Consider the following 21687-nt stretch of genomic DNA (forward strand, 5'->3'; position numbering starts at 1 on the left):
TTTCAGTTTTGGGAGGTGATAAGCGATGAGCATGGCATCGACCCCACTGGCAGTTACCATGGCGACAGTGACTTGCAGCTGGAGAGAATCAATGTGTACTACAATGAAGCTGCTGGTAAGGGTTTGGATGTCAGTCTTGCTTTCCATACTGTGGCAGAGGAAGCCGCCTACCAGCATGTTGACAAGAAAATGCTTTTTTGCATACTCATGTAAAATGCCAGCTGTAACAACAACAACAAAAAGCACTTCATAATTCCTGAAGACTTCTGCATGCTTTGTGTCTCCATTTTCTTTTTCCTCCTTTGTCTCAGTGCTGGAATTTCTGTAATGAATTCTTTGCTACATCCATCTCCTTTCCCAAACCCAGTTGTAAGTTAGCTCTTGTCCCCACAGGCAACAAATATGTACCTCGGGCCATCCTAGTGGACCTGGAGCCAGGCACCATGGACTCTGTGAGGTCGGGACCATTTGGCCAGATCTTCAGGCCAGACAACTTTGTGTTTGGTATGTTGTTACCCTCCATGAGAGCTGGCCAGATGACTCACTCCCTTCCTAGCAGCCGTGAGCTTTACAGTTCTGTGTGCAGCACCCAGCCAAGCCTGTGTCCCACAGATCACGAGTCCTGGCCTAACCTATGCAGCTGACAAGATCATGTCTGTGGTCACTCTTGACAGCTCAGAGGAGAGTGTGGGCCTGTAGAGGCTATGCAAGGCCTCTGTGAGGAGCAGCCTCTGGGGGGAGGGGTAGAAAGGATGAAAGCCTTCAAAGAGGGCATCACAGGCTGCAGGGAATTTCAAAGGACTGCTGATGCCAGGTAACCACTTCAGTGACCAAGGTGTAGCCCAAATGCTTAGAGCTGTCTTCCCTGCCTCTTTTAATTATACCTAATTCAGAGTATTTACAGAATGCTCTCTGTGCTTAAGTTTAGAAGCTACTGAGTATTGTTAAAATGTGTCCTCTTCCTCAACTTTATCCTTACTTTATTATGCTCCCCAGGGTTTTTGAGGTCACTGATACACTGACAATATTTCCTCCCCATAAAAGCCTGTCTAAAAGACTACTGAATGTTCTCTAAGGCCACTTCTTCCCTTTCCTTTACAGTTTGGACTGTAAAGTTTGGACCCTGGGTTCCTGTGTCTAATATTCTCTTTTTCTCTTTCAGGCCAGAGTGGAGCAGGAAATAACTGGGCAAAGGGCCACTACACAGAGGGCGCCGAGCTGGTGGACTCTGTCCTGGATGTGGTGAGGAAGGAGTCAGAAAGCTGTGACTGTCTCCAGGGCTTCCAGCTGACCCACTCACTGGGGGGAGGCACTGGCTCAGGCATGGGGACCCTGCTCATCAGCAAGATCAGAGAAGAGTACCCAGACCGCATCATGAACACCTTCAGCGTCATGCCCTCACCCAAGGTCTCTGACACTGTGGTGGAGCCCTACAATGCCACCCTCTCCGTGCACCAACTGGTAGAGAACACAGATGAAACCTATTCCATTGACAATGAAGCCCTGTATGACATCTGCTTCCGCACCCTGAAGCTGACCACACCCACCTATGGCGATCTCAACCACCTGGTGTCAGCCACCATGAGTGGAGTGACCACCTGCCTGCGCTTCCCAGGCCAGCTGAACGCAGACCTGCGCAAGTTGGCTGTGAACATGGTGCCCTTCCCACGCCTGCACTTCTTCATGCCAGGCTTTGCACCTCTGACCAGCAGGGGCAGCCAGCAGTACCGAGCCCTGACAGTGCCCGAGCTCACCCAGCAGATGTTCGACTCCAAGAACATGATGGCTGCCTGCGACCCGCGCCATGGCCGCTACCTGACCGTGGCCGCCATTTTCCGTGGCCGCATGTCCATGAAGGAGGTGGATGAGCAGATGCTCAACGTGCAGAACAAGAACAGCAGCTACTTCGTGGAGTGGATCCCCAACAATGTGAAGACGGCTGTGTGTGACATCCCTCCTCGTGGCCTCAAGATGTCAGCCACCTTTATTGGCAACAGCACTGCCATCCAGGAGCTGTTCAAGCGCATCTCAGAGCAGTTCACTGCCATGTTCCGGCGCAAGGCTTTCCTGCACTGGTACACGGGAGAGGGCATGGACGAGATGGAGTTCACCGAGGCGGAGAGCAACATGAATGACCTGGTGTCTGAGTACCAACAGTACCAGGATGCCACGGCTGATGAGCAGGGCGAGTTCGAGGAGGAGGAGGGCGAGGATGAGGCTTAAGAACTTCTCAGATACATTGTGCACCCTTAGTGAACTTCTGTTGTCCTCCAGCATGGTCTTTCTATTTGTAAATTATGGTGCTCAGTTTGCCTCTGTCAGAAATTCACTGTTGATGTAATAGTGTTAACCTCCTTTCAAGATTACAGTATTGTCTCAGAAATCTATACGAATAAAAAAGCATGTGTATAAAATCTATGGTCCTTTTCTCTTCAACATCTATTTTTTTTTTTTTGAAATAGAAACCCTCAGGGTGTATTAGTATCATGGGACTTTCTGGTTAGTTTTTTAAGCATTAGCATTCCAGGTACCCTATGAACTTGCCAAATCTAGGACTAAGGTAAAGGCTATTAACTCTCAGACAATAAAAGTATGTTCTATATTTAAGAAGTCCTAAAATAGCAAACAGGAACACTACAAATGTTTCCCATAAAATTTATTTGAAAACAAATCATGGTAAGAATTTATTTTTAAGACAATGATAGAAAATTAATGTTAAAAATGCTAATGTTCATTTTTTTGCAGCGATTGAAGCTATAAGCAGATTTGGATATGCTATTTTTTCTTCTTGCAAAGAGTCACATTGCGGGGAAGGCAGAGAGCCTCCAGGCCTGTCTGTGAGGTGAGGTGAAAGCAAGGGAAGGCATTTTGGAGCATCCAGGTAACAGGCAATGACATGATCCTTCAATATAGAATCTCCTGGATACCAGAGGTTTCCTGGACTTTCACTGTAGAAAGTCTTCTACCAGCCTGTTGAATTCATCTGCAAAGCGTAGGTGTAGGCTATGCCTGCCTTCTGGCATCAGATGCAACCTATGAAACAAAGCAAACTTTTGATCAGTGGTATATATTAAAAATGCTTTTCCCTCTGCAGCAGTTGATGAGAATCTTGGAGAACCAAATAAAGTTTCCAAGAATGTGAATGTCAGGGTGAACTCCCTTGGAAGTTCTGAACACCCCAGAGGTAAACCATATGGTCTTCACCGAACAGTGACAATAGGTTTGGAATCACATCAGGTACATAAAGGTTTGACTGGAAAACAGTGGGGATGGTGATCTGGTAATTACTTTAAAAGTCTATTTTTAACCAACTTGTTTTTTAAAAGACTACTGAGAAAATGACTAAAAAATAATAAGGGTGACAGTGATTGGCTGTAACCCTAATGCTTCAAAAGAAAAGGTGACAATAATAAGAGATGGTCAGAATTCACTGAGTCATACAGGTGAGCTCTTTTTTTGGTGGTGGGGTATCTGTATAGTGATAGTGGGCAAGCCAAATAGGAATTCTCGGCCAGTAGCAGCCTTCATTCAAGGTTCCAAGGCACCCTGTCATGTTCAGAGTACAGAGCAAATAAGCCCGATGGTGGCCAGCAGACAGAGAAGAAATGCCTTAGGAATTGTGGGTGGGTGTCCGGGGCTCATCAGCAGCCACGTGTGCAGAACCTCTGCTGTAGCTGTCATATCATGTCTTTGGTGGAGCCCTCTGTCCTGGAATGGCTTTTTTCCCATTTAACGTCATTTTAGTCTAAGGAGACTGATTTGCAATCTTAAAAAAAAAAAGACTAAAAAATCTATTTTATTTAGTAGCTTCTAAAGTGTAGAAATAAAGTTTAAACAAAGCTTTTAGGCGGCCAAGCCGAAGATAAAGCCATGTTGTCTACAATGACAACTGGGCATTGAAGGAATTAGACTGGAGAAAAATTCCATTGACTACATTCTGTACTTCTCTGATCTCTTAGCGGGAAGGCTGAAGCTCTCAGCCATTCAGTGGGAGGAATCTGGAGTAAGGCAGCCCTCCTCAGAAGATGCTGAGTCTCTTGCAACTCTGGTGTGCCTATGACAGGGATAGGACAACCAAGACAATCAAATGTAAAATAAAATATATACCGTTGGTCTCTTTTAGGGGCTGCTGTAATGTTAATAATGCCTAGTAATAATAACCAGAATATTTAGGTTTAAAATGTGCTTCTTAAAGGGATAAATTATAACAGCCCCAATGATAATCCAGCTCCACCACCCAGGAATGGAGTTCCAACAATGCTCAAAGCTGCAGGTTTCAGGACACAGAAAAGACTCAGCTTCCCAGGATACTGAGGTAACAGAAGGACAAGTATAGGCCAAACTATGATCATTTATCTTAATTAAGGTGGATTCAGAAGCCAAGAAAACCTGGCCTGACCATCCTGAAGTACATCTAGAGATGCCAACTCAGCTGCCACCTGTTCTGCCCCATTTCTACGATTTGCCTGTTTCCATTAAAAACAGCTTCGGATCCCTTTTTTTAAGCAATGTGGTGAAGCCTGATGAAGCCTACAGTTTTTCTACAGCGTCCCTAGATCTTGGGAAAGTAAACATGAGATTCATTATATTAAAAGTATGAGAGAACTACCTTAGATGCCGGATGGGTATATTTGTGTATTAATGGATGCGTGGGTGGACAGCTGATGAGTGCATGACGGACAGCGAGGGATGGACGTATGATGGATGAATAGGTGGGTGGGTAGATGGACAGATGAAAGTAGAAAGAAAATCATCCTCCCTTCATTCTGTGTGGAGCCTACTGTGAATCCTCTTGGGAAGAGGACCAGAACAGCCAGGCATAAACACTTGGCCAGGAAGCTACTCTGCTGCTGACCCAGTTCTTCCCCAGACAATAAAAGGATACACATGCCTCACTGAGTGGCTTTCAAACAATCACATTCTTCAGGAAAACTAGTAGGAAAGCCTACCACTAGACACATGGCTCAGATGCCAGTGAAGGAGCCTGCAAGGCAGTGGTCCTGTAGCATGTGGTGTCTTCAGAAAAAGATTCTAGAGTTCTTGGGGAGAGGCTGTTACGTTGGGGTACACCTGGGTCATCTGAGCTCTGCTGACTCAGCCCCTCAGTCATGCTGATCTTGCCGTATTACCCTTTTGTCCTCACTCTTGCTGTTCTTGGCTTTCAAATGAAGCTGCAAGTGCTAATAGTGATGGGACCTAAAGAACATGCTGTAGCATCTTCACTCTGAATGAGCATGACAACACTCTTAGTGTCTAATGAACCTAAAAATTGGCCAGGTCACCACATGGCTGAGAAATAGGCCAGGCCAGCATGTTCAGGTTAGAGTAGATGAGAACCTGCCCAGATGTAGTGCAAGAAGCTTATTAATAAATACACCAAGTCTCCATTTCATTATTTCAGAACTTGGTTGGGCATAGAAAAGCCATGAACATTTACAGTGAAGTCATCAGGGCATGGGGGGCTGCTGGTGGTGGTGGTGGTGGTAACTCCCAGCAAGATGATGTATATAAGCATGGGCTGTAGCAGGTGCCTTACATCAGCCTCTCCCTCCTTCAGGACGCTGGTCTTGTTATCTGGCTGAGTAAAGGAACCCCATTGCTAGTGTGAACTGGCTCCACGGTCATGTTCCAGTTCACACTGCTCCAGCAGGCTGGGGCATCTCACATTGGCGACTAGACTTGGAGAACCAAGGAAGCAGCAGGAAGAGGGCTTCCCTCCCTTCAGTGACCAGGATAAGAAGACAGTAACTAGTCTACTACATACCTAGATGGCCACTCCTGTCACATAACTCCACTAACATAACCTCCAGGAGCGCCTCCTCAAGATCTAGAACCCTGGAGGGGAGCATGTGCCCGTCAGCCCTTCCCCATAGCCATGGTTAATTTCACATATTAACTTGACTGGGACTCAGGGTGCTCTGGTGTTTAACTAGATATTATTGTCGTTGTGCCTGAGTGTGTTTGGGGATGACAGTCAAACCTGAATCTATAGACTGAGTATGGTAATTATTGCCCTCCCTAGTGTGAGTAGAGCTGGTTCAGTCTGTTGAAGGTCAGCTTGAGAAGCTACCTAGCACCTGCGTTTTACACACCAGAAAACAAGCTAAAGATGTCATGTGCAATGCTTGAGGGCACACAGTCAAATGGCACTCCAGTGTTCTTAATCCCAACGTCACAAATGCTATTTAGCACCCTTCCATTTCCAGAGACTTCTCCCTTAGGTTCCCCCTTTGGCTGATACAACCCTGCAATGTCATCCTGTAAACACTGATTTTTATGCCTCTTTTCTCCTGCTTGCTGGGCTGCCTGACCACGTAGCTGGGCCACTGCAGAGTCTAACCTCTGGGTGCCTACTGCTCCTGCTTTGCACATGTTTTCTGCCTTCCTATCTACGTTCTCCCTCCCCCAACAGAGCCTTTAAAATATGCTAGATTAGATCAGAGAGAGCTATTCAATGGGATAAAAATCAAATCACATGTTGAGAGCTGTTTAAAAAGCTATGAATAAGGAACCATGTGACTGTGGGGTAAGGCAGCTTCCCTGAGGGGGAGATGCTGAGCCATGACATGCAGGATAAGTGTACTGGACTGGCAGGAAGGGAGGAAGGGGCATGGAGGCTTGTCGCTGGAGCTGAAATGCAGATTCTGATTTGGGTTAATTCCTGAGATCTGAAGCCCCCTCAAAAACACTCATGGAATGATCCCCATCCCCGTCATATGCTGCAATCTCAGTATCTCTGAGGAAGTGACTTGGTTCAAATTATGGTGATATACTCATCCGTTATGGTCAGTGACTTTATAAAAAAGGCCAAGTGGGTCACAGGATCAGAGGGAAGACTGTCTATGAGCTGGGGATCAGGGACTCCGCCACCAGCTCCATCCTGAACTCTAGAGCTAGGGAAGATGGCTGTTTGTGTTGTAATGGAGTCATGTCTTCATAAAGCTGCCATGTGTTGACCGTATTGAGGCTGGGGGTGTTGCTTTGAGGCAAAATGCCCTGACCTTATGCCCAGCAATGTAGAAAAAAATTAAAATGAAATACCATAAATTAAAAAATGTATCAGCTGTGCAGTGGTGGTCCATACCTTTAATCCTAGCACTCAGGGAGGCAGAGGCAGGTGGATTTCTAGGTTCAAGGCCAGCCTGGTCTACATGGTCAGAGCTTCACAGAGAAGCTATGTCTGGAACAACAAAAGACAAAAAAAACCCAAAAAACAAACAAACAAACAAAACAAAACAACAACAACAAAAATGTACCTAATATATCTACATTGCCAAACACCACAGCTTAGCCTTTCCTACCTTAAACATGCCTGGAACGTTTACATCAGCCTACAGCTGGGCGAAAGCATCTCCTATGCCGCAGACCCTCATTCATAATAAAGGGTTGAGAAGTTCACGTAGTTTAGCGAACTCTGAACTGCACATGGGAAGGCAAGGATGCTCTGATATTACTGCAGAGTTGAGAGTCTTTCTTGGAGGACAGCTAAGGCAGAAACTCTCTAACTTCACTGAACCAAGCCAAGCTAGCTGGTTCACAGCACAGAGGCTTGACCTTGCTGTGCTCTCCCATTCTCTCCAGCCAGTCCAGCTCAGCTGCCTCCAAGAGGCTCTTCACATCAGCTCTAGAGTAGGATGGGTGCCAATTAACACTTGACAAGATTTCCAGATAGCTGCTGGGGTTGGCTGTAATGGGAAGTGTCCACCCAGAGGTTGGCAGACAAGAAAGGCAGACAAGAAGCCTATAAGCCTGGAGGGAGGTCTGGCTAGACAGGAGCCCTGAAACTAGGGTCAGGGCAGGAGGACTCCAAAGACAGGGTCTGTTTACCTCACTGCTGCAGTCAGAACAGCTCCTACCATGGATTTTACACAAGAGCTTCTTGGGGAGAAATGCAGCTGCTAAAACTAAAAACTTAAAACAAAGGCCTCTTTGCTTTTGAGAGATTACAATTCCTCTCCTGTAAAGAGAGAGACGAAGGGAAGGAGACAGATTGGCAAAGCTGGAGGCTGGTCTCCTTCCAAGACAGCAAAAGCACCAATGGTGTGACTCATCCATAGTAAGTGCTTCTTGGAAAAAATAAACCTGTGAGCACAGGAAATGCTTTTAAGTGTAGTTAAATGCATGTCTGGCAAGGTGTGCTACTGTCCTGCCTCACAGCAGATGCCCAGTAGGGGTTAGCTGCGCTCTGAACCAAGTTTCTTCCTCTGGGATCCCAAAGAAGTCAGCCACTGTCTTGTAGGTTCCCACCCAACATAAAAGGCTCTTTTAGCAAAAGGAGTGGAAAATACAGATCATTTTTTAGAGAACCGTTGCTAATAACATTTTACCTCCAACCCAGTCAGTTCCAAAGGAAAATGATTTAAGAAAATGATTTTCCACCAAATGCACAGGAAGGGCATATTTTTCTTCAATATTGATGTATTCTGTTGCTAGGAGATAGGTTTGGAACAGAATTCCTAGGCAAAACTATTTTAGAGACAGATATTTAATGAGCTTGGTTTTTTAAGGGAAGACTCTGCATTTATAATGAGAGACAGGGTAGGAAAAAAAGGTCATTTCTGAAGCAGAAAACAATTAACTAGGCTACCTAGCACCTCTCTAATGGAATGTTCATAGGAGGCAGTTTTGCTATGGTGAGGAAAAGCTCTGTTTTAGGAAAATCTTGGACTTGTCATTAACCAACTAAATGGCTTGACACACTGTTTAACATCAACTGGCCTTGAATTCTCATCTACAAAATGGAACTATTTTCTCTAAGTTTATAGTGAAGTATAATAAGTAAAATATCTTTAAAATATAAAATGTTACATGGAGCTGGGCGGTGGTGGCTCACGCCTTTAATCCCAGAAATTGGGAGGCAGAGGCAGGCGGAGTTCGAGGCCAGCCTGGTCTACAAAGTGAGTTCCAGGACAGCCAGGACTACACAGAGAAACCCTGTCTCAAAAAACCAAAAAAACAAAAAGAAAAAAGAAAAAAGAAAAAAGAAAAAAAAAGTTACATGGAAACATATTGCTCACTCTAAATGTATAAAATTAAAATAAAACATAGAAACTGAGGTGTGTAACTGGAGTTGTGGCTACTTTGTGGGTTCTTTTTTTCTTCCACTCTTCTCCACCCCTCTTCTTCTGCCCTTTCAATCCCTAACATTAGGTAGGAGGGAAAGAATAGAGGGGAAAGGGGAAAATCATTAGACAACTTCCTGCTGATTAGGGGCACTGAGCTCCTTAAGGCAAGTTTGATCTTGCCATCAGGATATCTAATTTTTTCTTTTCATCTCTTGATGAAAAGAAGGTCTTTGCACATGACCACTTGATAAACCACATCCAACCGCCAGCTGGCCAACCAGCCCCTTCTCTTGGGCCCTAGCATGTATATAGCCTCTGAGAAGTCCCCAGAATTCCAAGTATCACACACTTGCAGAAACTATCTTCAGCTGGCAAAATCATGCCCCTGTTAAAGCATAGGGCAAATCAGTCAGCTGCCGTGGACAGTCTGAAGCAGCCCAACACTGCACATCTGGAATTAAAATGAAAACACATTCTTATAAAACTTATGTTTTTAAAGAAACCAAAATTCTTACTCCAGAGGTGCGCAGAAAACATCTGGGAGGTTAATAAGAATATGAGATATTTGAATTTTGTGCTACAACCATGGCTCATAATTTTATAATTTTATAAAAGTCAAGTTTGAAAATGCTGTATTTATTATGGACTTCTAAATTTTTGCAAAAGTATTCCATGTTTACTCACAGTGTAATGTCAATGTAACTTCTACCTTTATTTTTCACCTACTCTACATTCTTCTCAAAGTGGATGCCATTTCTGCTCATATTCTTTCATTTGCCTAATTCGAGGTTGAACTGATACAGAAGAATGTAGTAGACCGTGAAGAATGAAGAGAGGTCTTTCAATGTAAAATTACAAATATATGCATATAGCTCATAGAGATATGGATATATGAATTGCTATGTAATTGTATTTTATTGTGGAATAAAAACACCTCTCCCCTTATTTCCAAATCCCCAGAGAAGCCCACTGTTAAGATACACAGAGGGGACTCACAGGTAGTGGAGCTGTTAGGGGGCCAGCTTTCCCTTCTGGGCTTCAGGGACTCAGGTACATGAAGGGGCTGAGTACATATTTAAGGTGGCTATGACTTGTAAAGTTTTATAATATAATTTTAGTGAGAAAAAAGTTTCAGAGTTGATATTCATACAGTATATGACTGTATCTATGTAGTTGGCTACGAAAGGATAATTCGGTTTCTTGGTTTGGTTTTACGAATGCTTTTATTGTTATTGTTTTTAAATGAACTAAAAATCCCAAGGCATACCGAGTAGTTACCAGTGCTTGCTACAGATCTAATGTGACATTCTTGTTACAGGACTCAGTGCCTGGGAACACGCTGGCCTCACTGTGCTCAAAGACATTTACCAGAATCCTTCTGTTGTAGATCCCCAGAGCTCAGATCTCAGGTCCTCTGTGCCTGTGGTACTCTCAGCTCTGTGGTACTCTCTGGCCAAATGAGGAACATGTATCTTAAACTACCCTTCTCCTATGTCTTTTCCTTCCTATGGCTTCTCTTCTTTCCTCAGAGGCTTTGTGGTGCCCAGAAGATGTGAAGCTGTAAGGAGACTTACCGTGACCCTTTCACATGCTTGAGAAGGAAGTCAGCATGAAAACGTGGGACCAATGGGTCCTTCTCCCCGTGCACAATGAGGGTAGGGCACTGGATCTGGGGCAGCAAGTGCCGGCAGATGTTACCTGAGAGACAAGATCACAGGGAGTCAACTGCCTCAGCACAGTCACTCTGCAGAGACGCGCTGCTGCTAGACTTTGGACAGCAATGCTTCCAAAGGCACCAAAGGCTGAGTCCCCAGAGAGGCGCCATTAGGAAGCAGTGACAGCCTCAGAATATAGCCTTGTGGGACATCCTTAATCACTGGGGAAATACACCTGAAGGGGACTGTGGAACCCTAGCCTGTCCTCTCTTCCCTTCTGCTCTTTGACTTGGGAAGTGACTAGCTGCCTCACCACAGATGCAAAGCAATATGGCCGCTGGTTCATTGGCTGGAACCTCTACAACAAGCCGAAGTAAGTTAAACACTTTTCTGTTATCTTAGGTATTCTATAATCTACTGACATACACATCCCTCTGCATCTTGGCTTTTCTGTCACCGGAAGCAACCTGATCTGGGGTTTCTTCCAGTATTAATATTAGGCTTTGCTCTTCTTTTCCTGTGCTCTGTCTGCTTGTGTTGATGCTCTACTAGTAAATAAACAGCTTTTCTTGAGTTAAGTTCATTGTTCACATAAAATGATAGAGAAATCAAATAAGCAAACGACATCCTCACAAGTCTTATAGTAACAGAGACAACCTGTCAGTCACGGAGAATATCTGGCATCTGAAGCCTTTTCCCTTGAGTTTGTGCTTCAGTGGCTGAAGCCTAGCCAGCCTTCAGGGTGTGGGGACTTTCACAGTGAAGTTAGCCTGTATGGAGAACACAAGCAACTCTTTAGTGCTTGCGCCTTTATGACACTCCTGACGACTACACCTTGGTGGCTCCTTGCCAGCTAGAGCTTCAGTCTCAAACAGCAATAATCACAGTTGCCCATGACTGTTATGAGGCTGCCCATATGGTCAGCGGTGCCGAAGGTTCTGGGTATCCACCCCAGCAGCTCCTTCCTTCACTCCCCTCCCATCTCTGCCTGTACTGAAAGGAAGGTCCTATAGCACCGAGCTGGCTGGGATCCAGTACCTGTGGCACTACCTAGGGTCGACAGGCCCCTGCCCTTCTCTTTGGTTGGGGATTGCTCTCCTTCAAGGGAGAGTCACCAGTTGACTGGGTCTCTGAAGCGCTCCTCTCCAGTCACTGGGCAGCACACACCTGCCAGCTGTCTGAGGTGACACCGATGAAAGCCAGCTCTGCCACCACTTGCTGCAGCAGGATCTGCTAATGCTTGCAACACTTACACTTTTTTTTTTTTTTTTTTTTTGCTGGACTGGTACTCACTATGCAAACCAGGCTGGCCTCAACATCACAGATTTACTTGTCTCTGCCAAAGTGCCGTGATTAAAGGCACAAGCCACCATGCTAGGCTAGTACTTACATTTTAACTCACTCCATACCAGTAAACATTTGTAAATTAGATGCTTTATTTTATAACAGTAATAGCACTTTTATGATAGACATCTGTAGCTTTCTACCATAGCTGAATGTATACTATCTCACTTAACTCCCCCCAAACCTTTATGAGGTAGGTATTAGTATGTTCTCCAGAAACCAAGTCACTGCACAAAGCCATCCTGACAGCAAGTCAGGACCTGAAACTCAGGCCTGGGTGACCCCACAGCTGTGTAATCATCCATGCCAGACCAAATGTCTGTAAACCTGAACACACAGCCATGGACAAAAGACTCCTGTTAGACCAGTAAATACAGAAGAGAGATGAACTAAGTCTGCTGTAAGATGATCTCCATATTGGATTTTCTAGTCAGGATGTGTTTCTGAACTGTCAATTTAACAAGTTTTACACTGTCATGGAGAGCTGTCTCATGTGGCTTTGTGGCATTTTTTTTCTGTTATTTTAAGGTACAAGGAGACACATTTTAAAGATTTGTTACTATGCATGGAGACTGCATTTCAACAGGACACTGTAAGGCACGGATTTGTTCTGTTGAACTTAAACCAGACATGTGACATTTCCAAAGTCCCTTTCATTGCAGAAGCATTGACGTTACAGGTGATTCATGCTGGAAAGGATTACCTAATAGATTAGACTGTCCTTTCAGACCCAAGCACTCTGTAACTGAATGTCCCCGGGATTAAATCGTAGATACTCTATTCTTGTAGCAATTACAAAGACATAAAGAAGAAAGGCGTCAATAGAGTGATCTGGAGCAGTTTGCTGCAGTTTGGATCTTAGTGTTCCCCAAAGCTCGGGTGTTAGAGCTTGTTCCTGAGTGTGGAGAGGAAGGGAGGTGGTGGAACCTTTAAGAGGCAGGGCTTAGTGAAAGGTCATAGGTCATTGGGGCTGTGCCTTTGGAGGAGAGGTAGACTTGAGTTTATCTCTCTTTTTCATTTTTGCCAAGGAGGTAAATGGCTTTGCCTTGCCAAACTCTCCTATTATGGTTCAATGAACCACCCAGCCTTAAAGGCAGTCGTTTTCCCAAGTCATAGACGAAAACCCCCAGAACTAAGTCACAATACACCTTTCCTCTCTGTGAGCTGATTATCTCAGACATTTGTCCTGGTGACAGAAAGCTGATTAAACACATATGTTTGTGTTTAAAAATGTAACAATAAACTTAAGGATGTTAATTCTTGCTGGGAATCTTGTTAATTTTTCAGATAAACAAAAGGAGGTATTTGACCATAGGTAAGGTTACATCACTTGGTTCTGAAGATGGAAAGAAAGTTGAACAATCTCATCCCCCTCGTGGCTCTGCTGGGACTAAAGATCATGGCGGAGATTTCTTCCTGCTTTGTCCTAGATGTAAAATGAGTAGAGGGTGGAGCCGCTCAGACAGGGGAAAAATGTCTCTATGCTGGCTCTCTTTCTAATACCCTCTTCTTCAATTACAACGTACAGACAGAGGTTTTCTGGAGAACAGATTTGTGCAGACACATATGCAAAGGACTGAAGGGAAGTGAAGAGACTGCTGTTACAGCTTCAACACAAACCTTTACTCGAACGATCGTATCTGGCATTTATACTACTTACACAAGGACTCGCATTGTGCACTGTAACCAGTGTCCTTGTTCACAGTGTAGAGATTAATGGGTGGGGTTTACAGTGGGGTTTATTTATCAGGGAAGGATGCTGGGAAGACAAGGGAAGAACTCAAGCCTGCCCTGCAATTAGCAAAGGAACCATTAGTCCATGGAACGTACCCTCTGGTAGATGTTTAAACTGGTTTATAGCATCTACCCACTTGTCACAGGTTTTGGCAAAGTAGTCATATCCATATAAGGCTTCCAAGGGTTTCCTTGTCTTCTCACCCCAGTTAGAAACATCTCGGATACCTGAAAAACCAAAGTGTGAATAAGGATGAGTCCAGTCTCACACTGAGATATTACCTGGAAGTAAGTCAAGTCCAGGCCACCTCTGGGTCTCACTCCCACATCCCTCCTTCTGGGAAGACTTTCCTCCAGCACGGGCCTGGTTCACTCACATCCTCTAGGTCTCTGCTCAGAAGTTAGAGAGCCCCACCCGCCCAAATGCCCTCTGTGACTTTCTCCTCCATCTGCACTGCTTAGCACTTCTCACTGCTTGGCAGGGCTTTCTGCCTTATGCCTGACTGCCTATCCCTCTTTCGGGATGGGGTCTCAGTGCAAGGGTTTTGGTTTATGCCTTGCTGCATATCAGATACTCTGCTGGATCTCCCACTAGAATAACATGATAAATCATTAGTGAACGAATGAAATCAGAACCGAGTTGAATGCTTTCTGTTAAAGTGGTAAGATAAAAGGAAACATTTCTCTAATTTGTGTCTCTAGAGTAACAATGACATTATAGTTATCTTTTAGTTCCTCATTTAGTTCTATTTCCTCTTTCTTCTTTTTATCTTTGTAATTGTTGCAAGAATAGAGTAGCTAAGATTTAATCCTGGAGGCATTCAGCTACAGAATGGTGTAACAATTTCCTCCAAGATTGAAACATTTCTTCCTGGAGAAATCTCCTTAAGCAGGAAGGTTAACTACTCAAAATAGCATCAGGATGTCCCTGAAACTGACAAGATTTACTAGGCACCCTACAAAAAGCAGAAAACAGCCAAATTGCCTGGAAGAGATTTGGACTCACTGAGACACCTGGAAAGGACTGTCTCCAACCTGTTGAATCACCTGTGGGCAGTGTAGTATACTCTAGGTGAGCTGTTACCCACACTGGAGAGGACGTGGTGATGCAGCTGTCTTTAAATCATTTCTATTCTTTGGAACTAACCCAAATAAACTCATGGTTCATCCAGTTGGACTTTTGTGATATCCATACATTGGTTTGTCATAGGGTCCTTATTTCAGGTGAGTAGACATGTGTGTTGTATTTCTCCAGAAAATGTTTTGTCACATAACATAGAGAGGGGACTCTTTCTAGGACTATGGACTCCAAACTCTGTGGGTGCTCCAGCCCATCACACAAAATTGCAGAGAATATGCACAAAATTGACACAGGATCTCCCAAATATTAAACCATCTCTACATTATTTAATTTTAACTCATGTAATTTAAATGCTATACAAGTAGCATACTATATTGTTTAGGAAAATCATGACCAAAAAGTCTGTACATTCAAAGCAAAGGTAATTTATTTTTCAATTTTTCTTTTTCTTTTTTTGGCCATGGTTGATTGAACTATAGATGTGGTACAGGGATAGCTATTTAAAGAAGTTTTTCTGGCACACTGAGAAACAAACAAATGATGAATGTAAGTTCTGTTCAAGAGAGTGTGTAGAGATAACTATTAAGTTATAAACCATATTATAAATGATTAATTCATAGGAAAAATAAGAGCTAACCTCTACCTTTAAAATAACACAGCAAATGTGATTTACTCCATTTGATCTTTTCTGTAGTTCCTTAAGCACTGTGGTCAAGATCCTGGTGCTCTTGAACATATTAAATGCTGTGTATGAAAATGTCTAACCCATGCATTGTTAAGGACATACCACAAAGGTCACACCAGTAATACCCACTGACATCAGATAGTATTTTCTGCAGAGTACTGACAGCACCCAGCACCTGGTACACTCTCAAGGTATACTCTCTGAATTGAAATACTCAAATGCAGGAAATCATTGTGATTTATAGCTATATTGCCTTCTGAAGAAGATGCCTACCTCTGCCTCTGAAAATTGGTCTAGATGTTCAGAGCGAGTTGACTGCAGAGACTAAGATGGTTGAACTGCTTGGTAAAATGGGAAAGATTTCAGAGAGGGGTGTATTTAAGTTGGTTAAAAAATTAAGAGGGGGCAGATTTCAGAATAAGTAATAGAGAGTAGGCAGAGTAGGAAAGAGGCTAGCAAGACGTGATGAAAGCCTGGAGGGAGGGAAGTTCAATGGTAAAATGTTTGTATGTGTGAAACTCTATGCTTAATTCCTAGTACCACTCCTATTCTCTAAAATATAATAGTAAATTAAAAATTGCTGTGAATACTGCACTTTGAGCTGCCTAGCAGATGATACCTTGTGAGGGGCCATCTTGCAGTAGAACAACCTTATTTTTTGTAAAAATATAATTATTAAAAAAAGTCTTTCCTGGGGGCTAGAGTGATGGCTTAGTGGTTAAAAGCACTGGCTGCTCTTTTCGGAAGACCTAGGTTCAAGCCCTAGCACCTATATGGCAGCTCACAACTGTCTGTAATTTCTCTTCTGGGGGATATGATGCCTCTTCTGTCCTCTGTGGGTACCAGGCATGTAGGACATGGAGGCAAAACACTCATAAACATAAAATTTACAAAAAATTTTTCTTTTGTATGTTTGAGGACAGGTGTTTGTGGAGACTAGAGGCCAGCATTGAGTGCCATTCCTCCTCAGGCACTGTCTTCCTTGTTTTATGAGGTGGGGCTCCGAGGTGAGGCTAGGCTGGCTGGTTATGGAGGCCTGTCTGCTTTTCCAGCACTGAGGATGGCACTGCACTCAGCCTTTCACGAAGGCACTGGGACTAGAACTTGGGTCTTCATGCTTGCACAACTAGTACTTTACCAACTGAGCTTTCTCCCCAGATCCGTGAAGTACAATTCTAATGACTTAACAAAGTCATAGTAACTAGTAAACATGCATGAGTGAGTCCACAAGAGAGACAGCAAACTCTGAGAACAAGGCCAGTGAAGGAGGGTGATTCAGGGTAGGGCTGCTCTGGACATCAGACAACCATCTGCAAGGAGGAACCGGGGCCAATCTCAGTTCATGCTCATTGTTTTCAGGCAAGAGTGACCAGCTGTCACTTGTCATGTGGTCTGTGCAGCCAGCAGTCATCAGTTTCATGGGGCCTCATCCACTGGACATGGTAGGAGTGTCTCCACCAACATGAGGTAAACCATTGTCCACAGGGAAAGGGGTGAACAAACTACTAGGCAGATTTGCCCAACAGCATCTGAATACAATCTAATGGTGGAAACTAGTGTAGTTCACTTATGCCAAAAGGGCTGAATAATAATAACTAAATATCATATTTAGAAAACCTTTATGGACTGGAGAGATGGCTCATCACTCCAGAGAGCATTGGCTGCTCTTTCAGAAGACCCAGGTTCAATTCCCAGCACTTGCATGGAAGCTCACCAATGTCTGTAACTCCAGCTCCAGGAGTTCTGACACATTCATAGAGACACTCATTCAGGCAAAATACCAATACATGTAAAATAAAAATAAATAATAAAGACTTTAAAAATCAATTAGGAAAAACAAATTCTTTGTGATGTGAAGGCTGAGAAATGAGAATCTTCTAAGAATCCAATGGGTTAGTGCTTAACACAGTGTCCCCTGCTAAAAAGCACAGGAACTTCAGCTGGGAACAGCACGAGGTCCTTTTAGTGGATTAATCTATGCAGATTTTGGAAATGAAAGGTGTCTAAGAGAATATCAGATCTGCAGCAAACCTCCAGGATCCCAGAGAAAATAGCAAAAGATCTCAGGGCAGGGGAATCCAGCTGCTGCTGTGGGAGTCAGAGGTCTTACAGTGGTTGAAGCACAGGCTTGGAAGTCAGACCGGTTAAATAGGAGTCCCAGCTCCTAGACTTACTGGGTGTGAAACTGGGCAAGTTACTTAATCTCTCTGTGCTAATTTCCTAATCAGAAAATAGAAATTATATTAACCTTCTAGAATAAACAGGAAGAAATGACATGGAGTTTGCTGACAATGGTGCCTGGAATGTAGCACATACTCAAAAAGATTCTTTTGCATTTATATATTTACTTCTGATAATTTATTTAAAGAGGAAGCCATTTCTGTCCCAAAGCATAATCACTACTCAAAATTAGTAATTATGCTTTATAGGCAAGTGCCCAGAATAACCAATTGAATCAAACTGTTTGTTGATTCAAAACAGAATTTGGATCCCAAAATAAACTGATATTTATTTATCAGTTTGATAGATATTTATCAAACTGATAAATAAATAAATATCTCTTCCTGTTAGTGCATATAACCCATGCCAAACACTAGAACCATAATGAAAACTTATTAATTTAGTTCAGTAGCACCCAGGAAGTCTGCTAAGTGCCTGTTTCCACCACTATAAACTTGGATAATGTGGTGGTTTGAATGAGAATAGCTCCTAGAAGCTCATGTGTTGAATACTTGGTCCCCAGCAAGTGGAACTGTTTAGGAAGAATTAGGAGGCATGGCCTCGTTGGAGGTGGTGTGTACTGGGGGGTTGGCTTTGAGGCTTCAAAAGCCTATACCATTCCCAGTGAGCTCTCTCTGCCTCTTGCTTCTGGACCAGATGTAAGTGCTCAGCTCCTTCTCCAGCACCATGTCTGCTTGCCTGCTGCCATGCTCCCCACCATGGTGGTTATGAACTCTAACCCTCTAGAACTATGAGCTCCAAATTAAATACTTTTTTTATCAGTTGCCTCAGTCATGGTGTCAGAAAAGTTACTAAGTAACTAAGATGAAAGATACAGCTTTCACCTTAAGAGTCTTACTGACAAGGGCTTGCAGACAGCATCCAAGGCACAGCAGCTGCCTATCCATAAGAAAAACTACCAGGACTCCTGGTTTCTTGAAACCACAGAGCACTGAACTCTACAAATGCTGTGTTCTCTCATGATGACATTTATTGCTAAGTAGGCCCAGTAAAAGAGATTGGAAAGAACTAATGTAAACCAGAACAATTAGAATGCACTGTAGCAGCACTGCCAGCATCAGTCCTCATTGTGTGAAGTGTTTAAAGTAAAACAAGCACACATGGCATGCAGGAATGACAGCAAGCTGACAGTGGATCTGCTGCCCAAGGTGTTTTCTGAAGATGGACAGGCAGGTAGCATACAGAACGTAACAGACACACTGGACAAAGGGATGGTTTGTGCACTGGGTATCATGTAGCAGCATCAGGTGTGGTGGAATACACCAGCATTTTTCTCACAGTGGCACACAATTTACAGCTTAAGGATTGATTACTCTGGAATTTTCCATTAGTAATTTCAGAGCATAGCTGAATGAAGCTACAGAGAGTAAAGCCGAGGTAATGGGAGGCTGTGTTCCAGTCTGAATCCAGGATGTACTGTGCTCCCGGGTGAATCATTTACCAGGGTAAGACATTTAGCAAGAGGAACATGTCGAGAGGAAAGACTGTTCAGGTTGTAGACATAGTGAGGTATCTACGTGGCAACCAGATAAGAATCACATGAACAGTCCAATTTGTGGGGCTCAGAAGAAGACAGCGAAGGGCACAGTGTGGAAACAGAGCATGGCATGGTAGAGTGTGCCTGCAATCTAAGCCACTCTGGAGGCTGAGGCAGGAGGACAGTTCAGGCCTGAGGATTTGAGGTCAGCACGAGCAACACACTGAGATGCTGTTTTTAGAAGTTGGGAAAATGAGGCCGTGGGATAGTTCTGTCAGCATAGAGCTTATCACACAAGCACGAGGATCTGAGTTTGACTTCTAGAATCCACATAAAAAGGTCTGAATGTAGTGGTACACACTTGTTATCTAGGTGCTGAGAAAGCAGAGACCAGCAGATCCCTGGGGCTCACAGGCTAACCAGCCTCAGCTAAGCTGTGAACCCCAGGTTTAGTGAGAGATCCCATCTCAGAAAACAAACAACGCCTGAAGTGGACCTCTAGTCTCTCCATGCACAGTCACATGCACATGCAGCCCACCCTGACACATACGTGTGTGTATGTGTGTGTGAGTGCCCCCACACAGACACATATGTGTACACACACACACACACACACAAACACAGTAAAAAAGGAGAGGATCAGAACAGAAAGCAAGGCCAGCTCTCGAGGTCCCCAAAGACACTGTCCTACATATCAAAGTCAGAGAGCCAACAGAGAGGGATGCCAGGGCCGTGACAGCACAGTGGCCAGAAAGCCAACCCAGAGGGAGCTGGTGACTGCACAGTAGGAGGCTGATTTCAATGGCCGCAGGGAGGGTTGGGGGAGAACACAGAGCAGCCAAGAATCCAGAGAGTTTGGTTACATGGCAGGCACTGTCTCCGCTGGACTGGTGGGTCAGAGGCCTCCTTCCAGGATGAGGAAGTGGCAAGGGTGGTGAGGGAGGGAACCAGAGATATCCTGGACAGTGAGGAGCACTGTGGGATTGAGAGAGCTTTCATTTCAGGAAGCAGGGAAAGTCAGAGCCATTGTGATGGGAAACTCATTCTTCAGTGACTATGACAAAGGAGCAAAGGGTGAGAGTGTCCAGGACAAAGTGCCATCGTGTGGGCATGTGCAAAGCATTACAGGGTCCACCAGGCCTAGGCCTGTGGGACCCCTCAGAGGCAGTACTCTGGGAGCTGGTATCAGGATGACTACTGAGAAAGATGTGGGCTGGGAGAGGGGAAGGTGCATCATGGAAGGGCAGCGTATCAATACAGGAAGCCCACAGGAAGATAGAGACAGAAGAGTTAGAGCTGGAGCCAGACTGGGGGGGTAGGAGGAGTGGTGGTGAAGCTGAGTGGATCTCTTTGAAGTTACTAGAGGATTTTTAAGTGGGAGATGGAATCGCTTGATTTTTGTCCCACAAAGGATTGTTTTGCTATGGAGGACGGGATAGTCTAAGAGGTCAAGGTTCTGAACCTTGGAGGGTGAGGGGTACAGGGGAGGAGGATGTAACTCAGGAGTCATTGTGTGGCATCATCAGAACAAAGTCACCATTAGATGCAGAGGGCAGAGGGCAGAGGGCAGAGGGCAGAGGGCAGAGGAAGACTGAATCCTCAAGAGACGGTTAAGTGCATTCGGAGGGCATAGACTGTTAGCTGAATGCCAGAGGAAAGGTGGGTAGAGATGGGGACGGCATTCGACTTTAGAACAAGATAGCCCACATCCAAGGGTATAAAATAAACCTTAACAAATTAAAAGAATTGAAACCGTGCAAATATGTTTCCCCAATCTAGAAGAATAAAATGTTAATAGCAGAACGATATCTAGAAAACACTAGATATTTAGAAATTAAATGTTACATTTCTAAGTACCTACAAATGAAGGCAAAGTCTGAAGAGATATTAGAGAAGATATTTTTGAAATATCCTTTGATGAGAGAAAACGTAACACAGTAAAATCTCTAGGTGCTGTGATGGCTAGCTAATCTTGGTTGTCAGCTTGACCATACCTGGAACCAGCTAAAGCCAAAGTTGCTGGATATTCCTGTGAGAGATTTTCATAATCAGATCATTTGAAACAGGAAGACCCACTCTACATGTGGGCGGCACCTTCTGATGGCAGCCCAGATAATAGGTCAAGGAAGAAGGAGATTTATTTTTGCCTGCTTGCCTTCACTCTTGCTGGCAAGTCCATCTATTCTGCTGCTGGCTGTGCTGGCTAGTTTTATGTCACCTTCACACAAGGTAGAGTCATTTGGGAAGAGGGAACCTCAACTGAGGAAATGCTCTCACCAGATTGCCTGTGGACAAGAGTGTGGTGCATTTTATCGATTGATGATTGATATGGGAGAGCCTGGCTTGCTGTGGGTGGAACCCACTGGGCCAGGGGTCCTGAGTGCTGTAAGTGTAGACTCAGAACA

The 21687-nt window shown here is 44.3% G+C and overlaps 2 protein-coding genes across 2 annotated transcripts in view; one reads left to right on the plus strand and one right to left on the minus strand.

The window, feature by feature from the left end:
* LOC114617634 (tubulin beta-2A chain) overlaps positions 1–2416 on the plus strand; it is a 3581-nt gene extending 1165 nt beyond the window's left edge. Inside the window, exons 2-4 of the mRNA XM_028763257.1 lie at positions 7–115; positions 394–504; positions 1163–2416. Coding sequence (XP_028619090.1) covers positions 7–115; positions 394–504; positions 1163–2223 — 1281 coding nt within the window. The 3' untranslated portion in view covers positions 2224–2416. The remainder of the gene's footprint in view (positions 1–6; positions 116–393; positions 505–1162) is intronic.
* A 225-nt stretch (positions 2417–2641) lies between these two features.
* Positions 2642–21687, minus strand: part of Bphl (biphenyl hydrolase like) — a 34796-nt gene continuing 15750 nt past the window's right edge. Inside the window, exons 5-7 of the mRNA XM_028763258.1 lie at positions 13895–14026; positions 10640–10763; positions 2642–3033 (exon numbers count right to left, since the gene is read on the minus strand). Coding sequence (XP_028619091.1) covers positions 2946–3033; positions 10640–10763; positions 13895–14026 — 344 coding nt within the window. The 3' untranslated portion in view covers positions 2642–2945. The remainder of the gene's footprint in view (positions 3034–10639; positions 10764–13894; positions 14027–21687) is intronic.

The sequence above is a fragment of the Grammomys surdaster genome, unplaced genomic scaffold (genome assembly GCF_004785775.1).
Source record: "Grammomys surdaster isolate TR1022 unplaced genomic scaffold, NIH_TR_1.0 137, whole genome shotgun sequence".
In the NCBI taxonomy this organism is placed as follows: Eukaryota; Metazoa; Chordata; class Mammalia; order Rodentia; family Muridae; genus Grammomys; species Grammomys surdaster.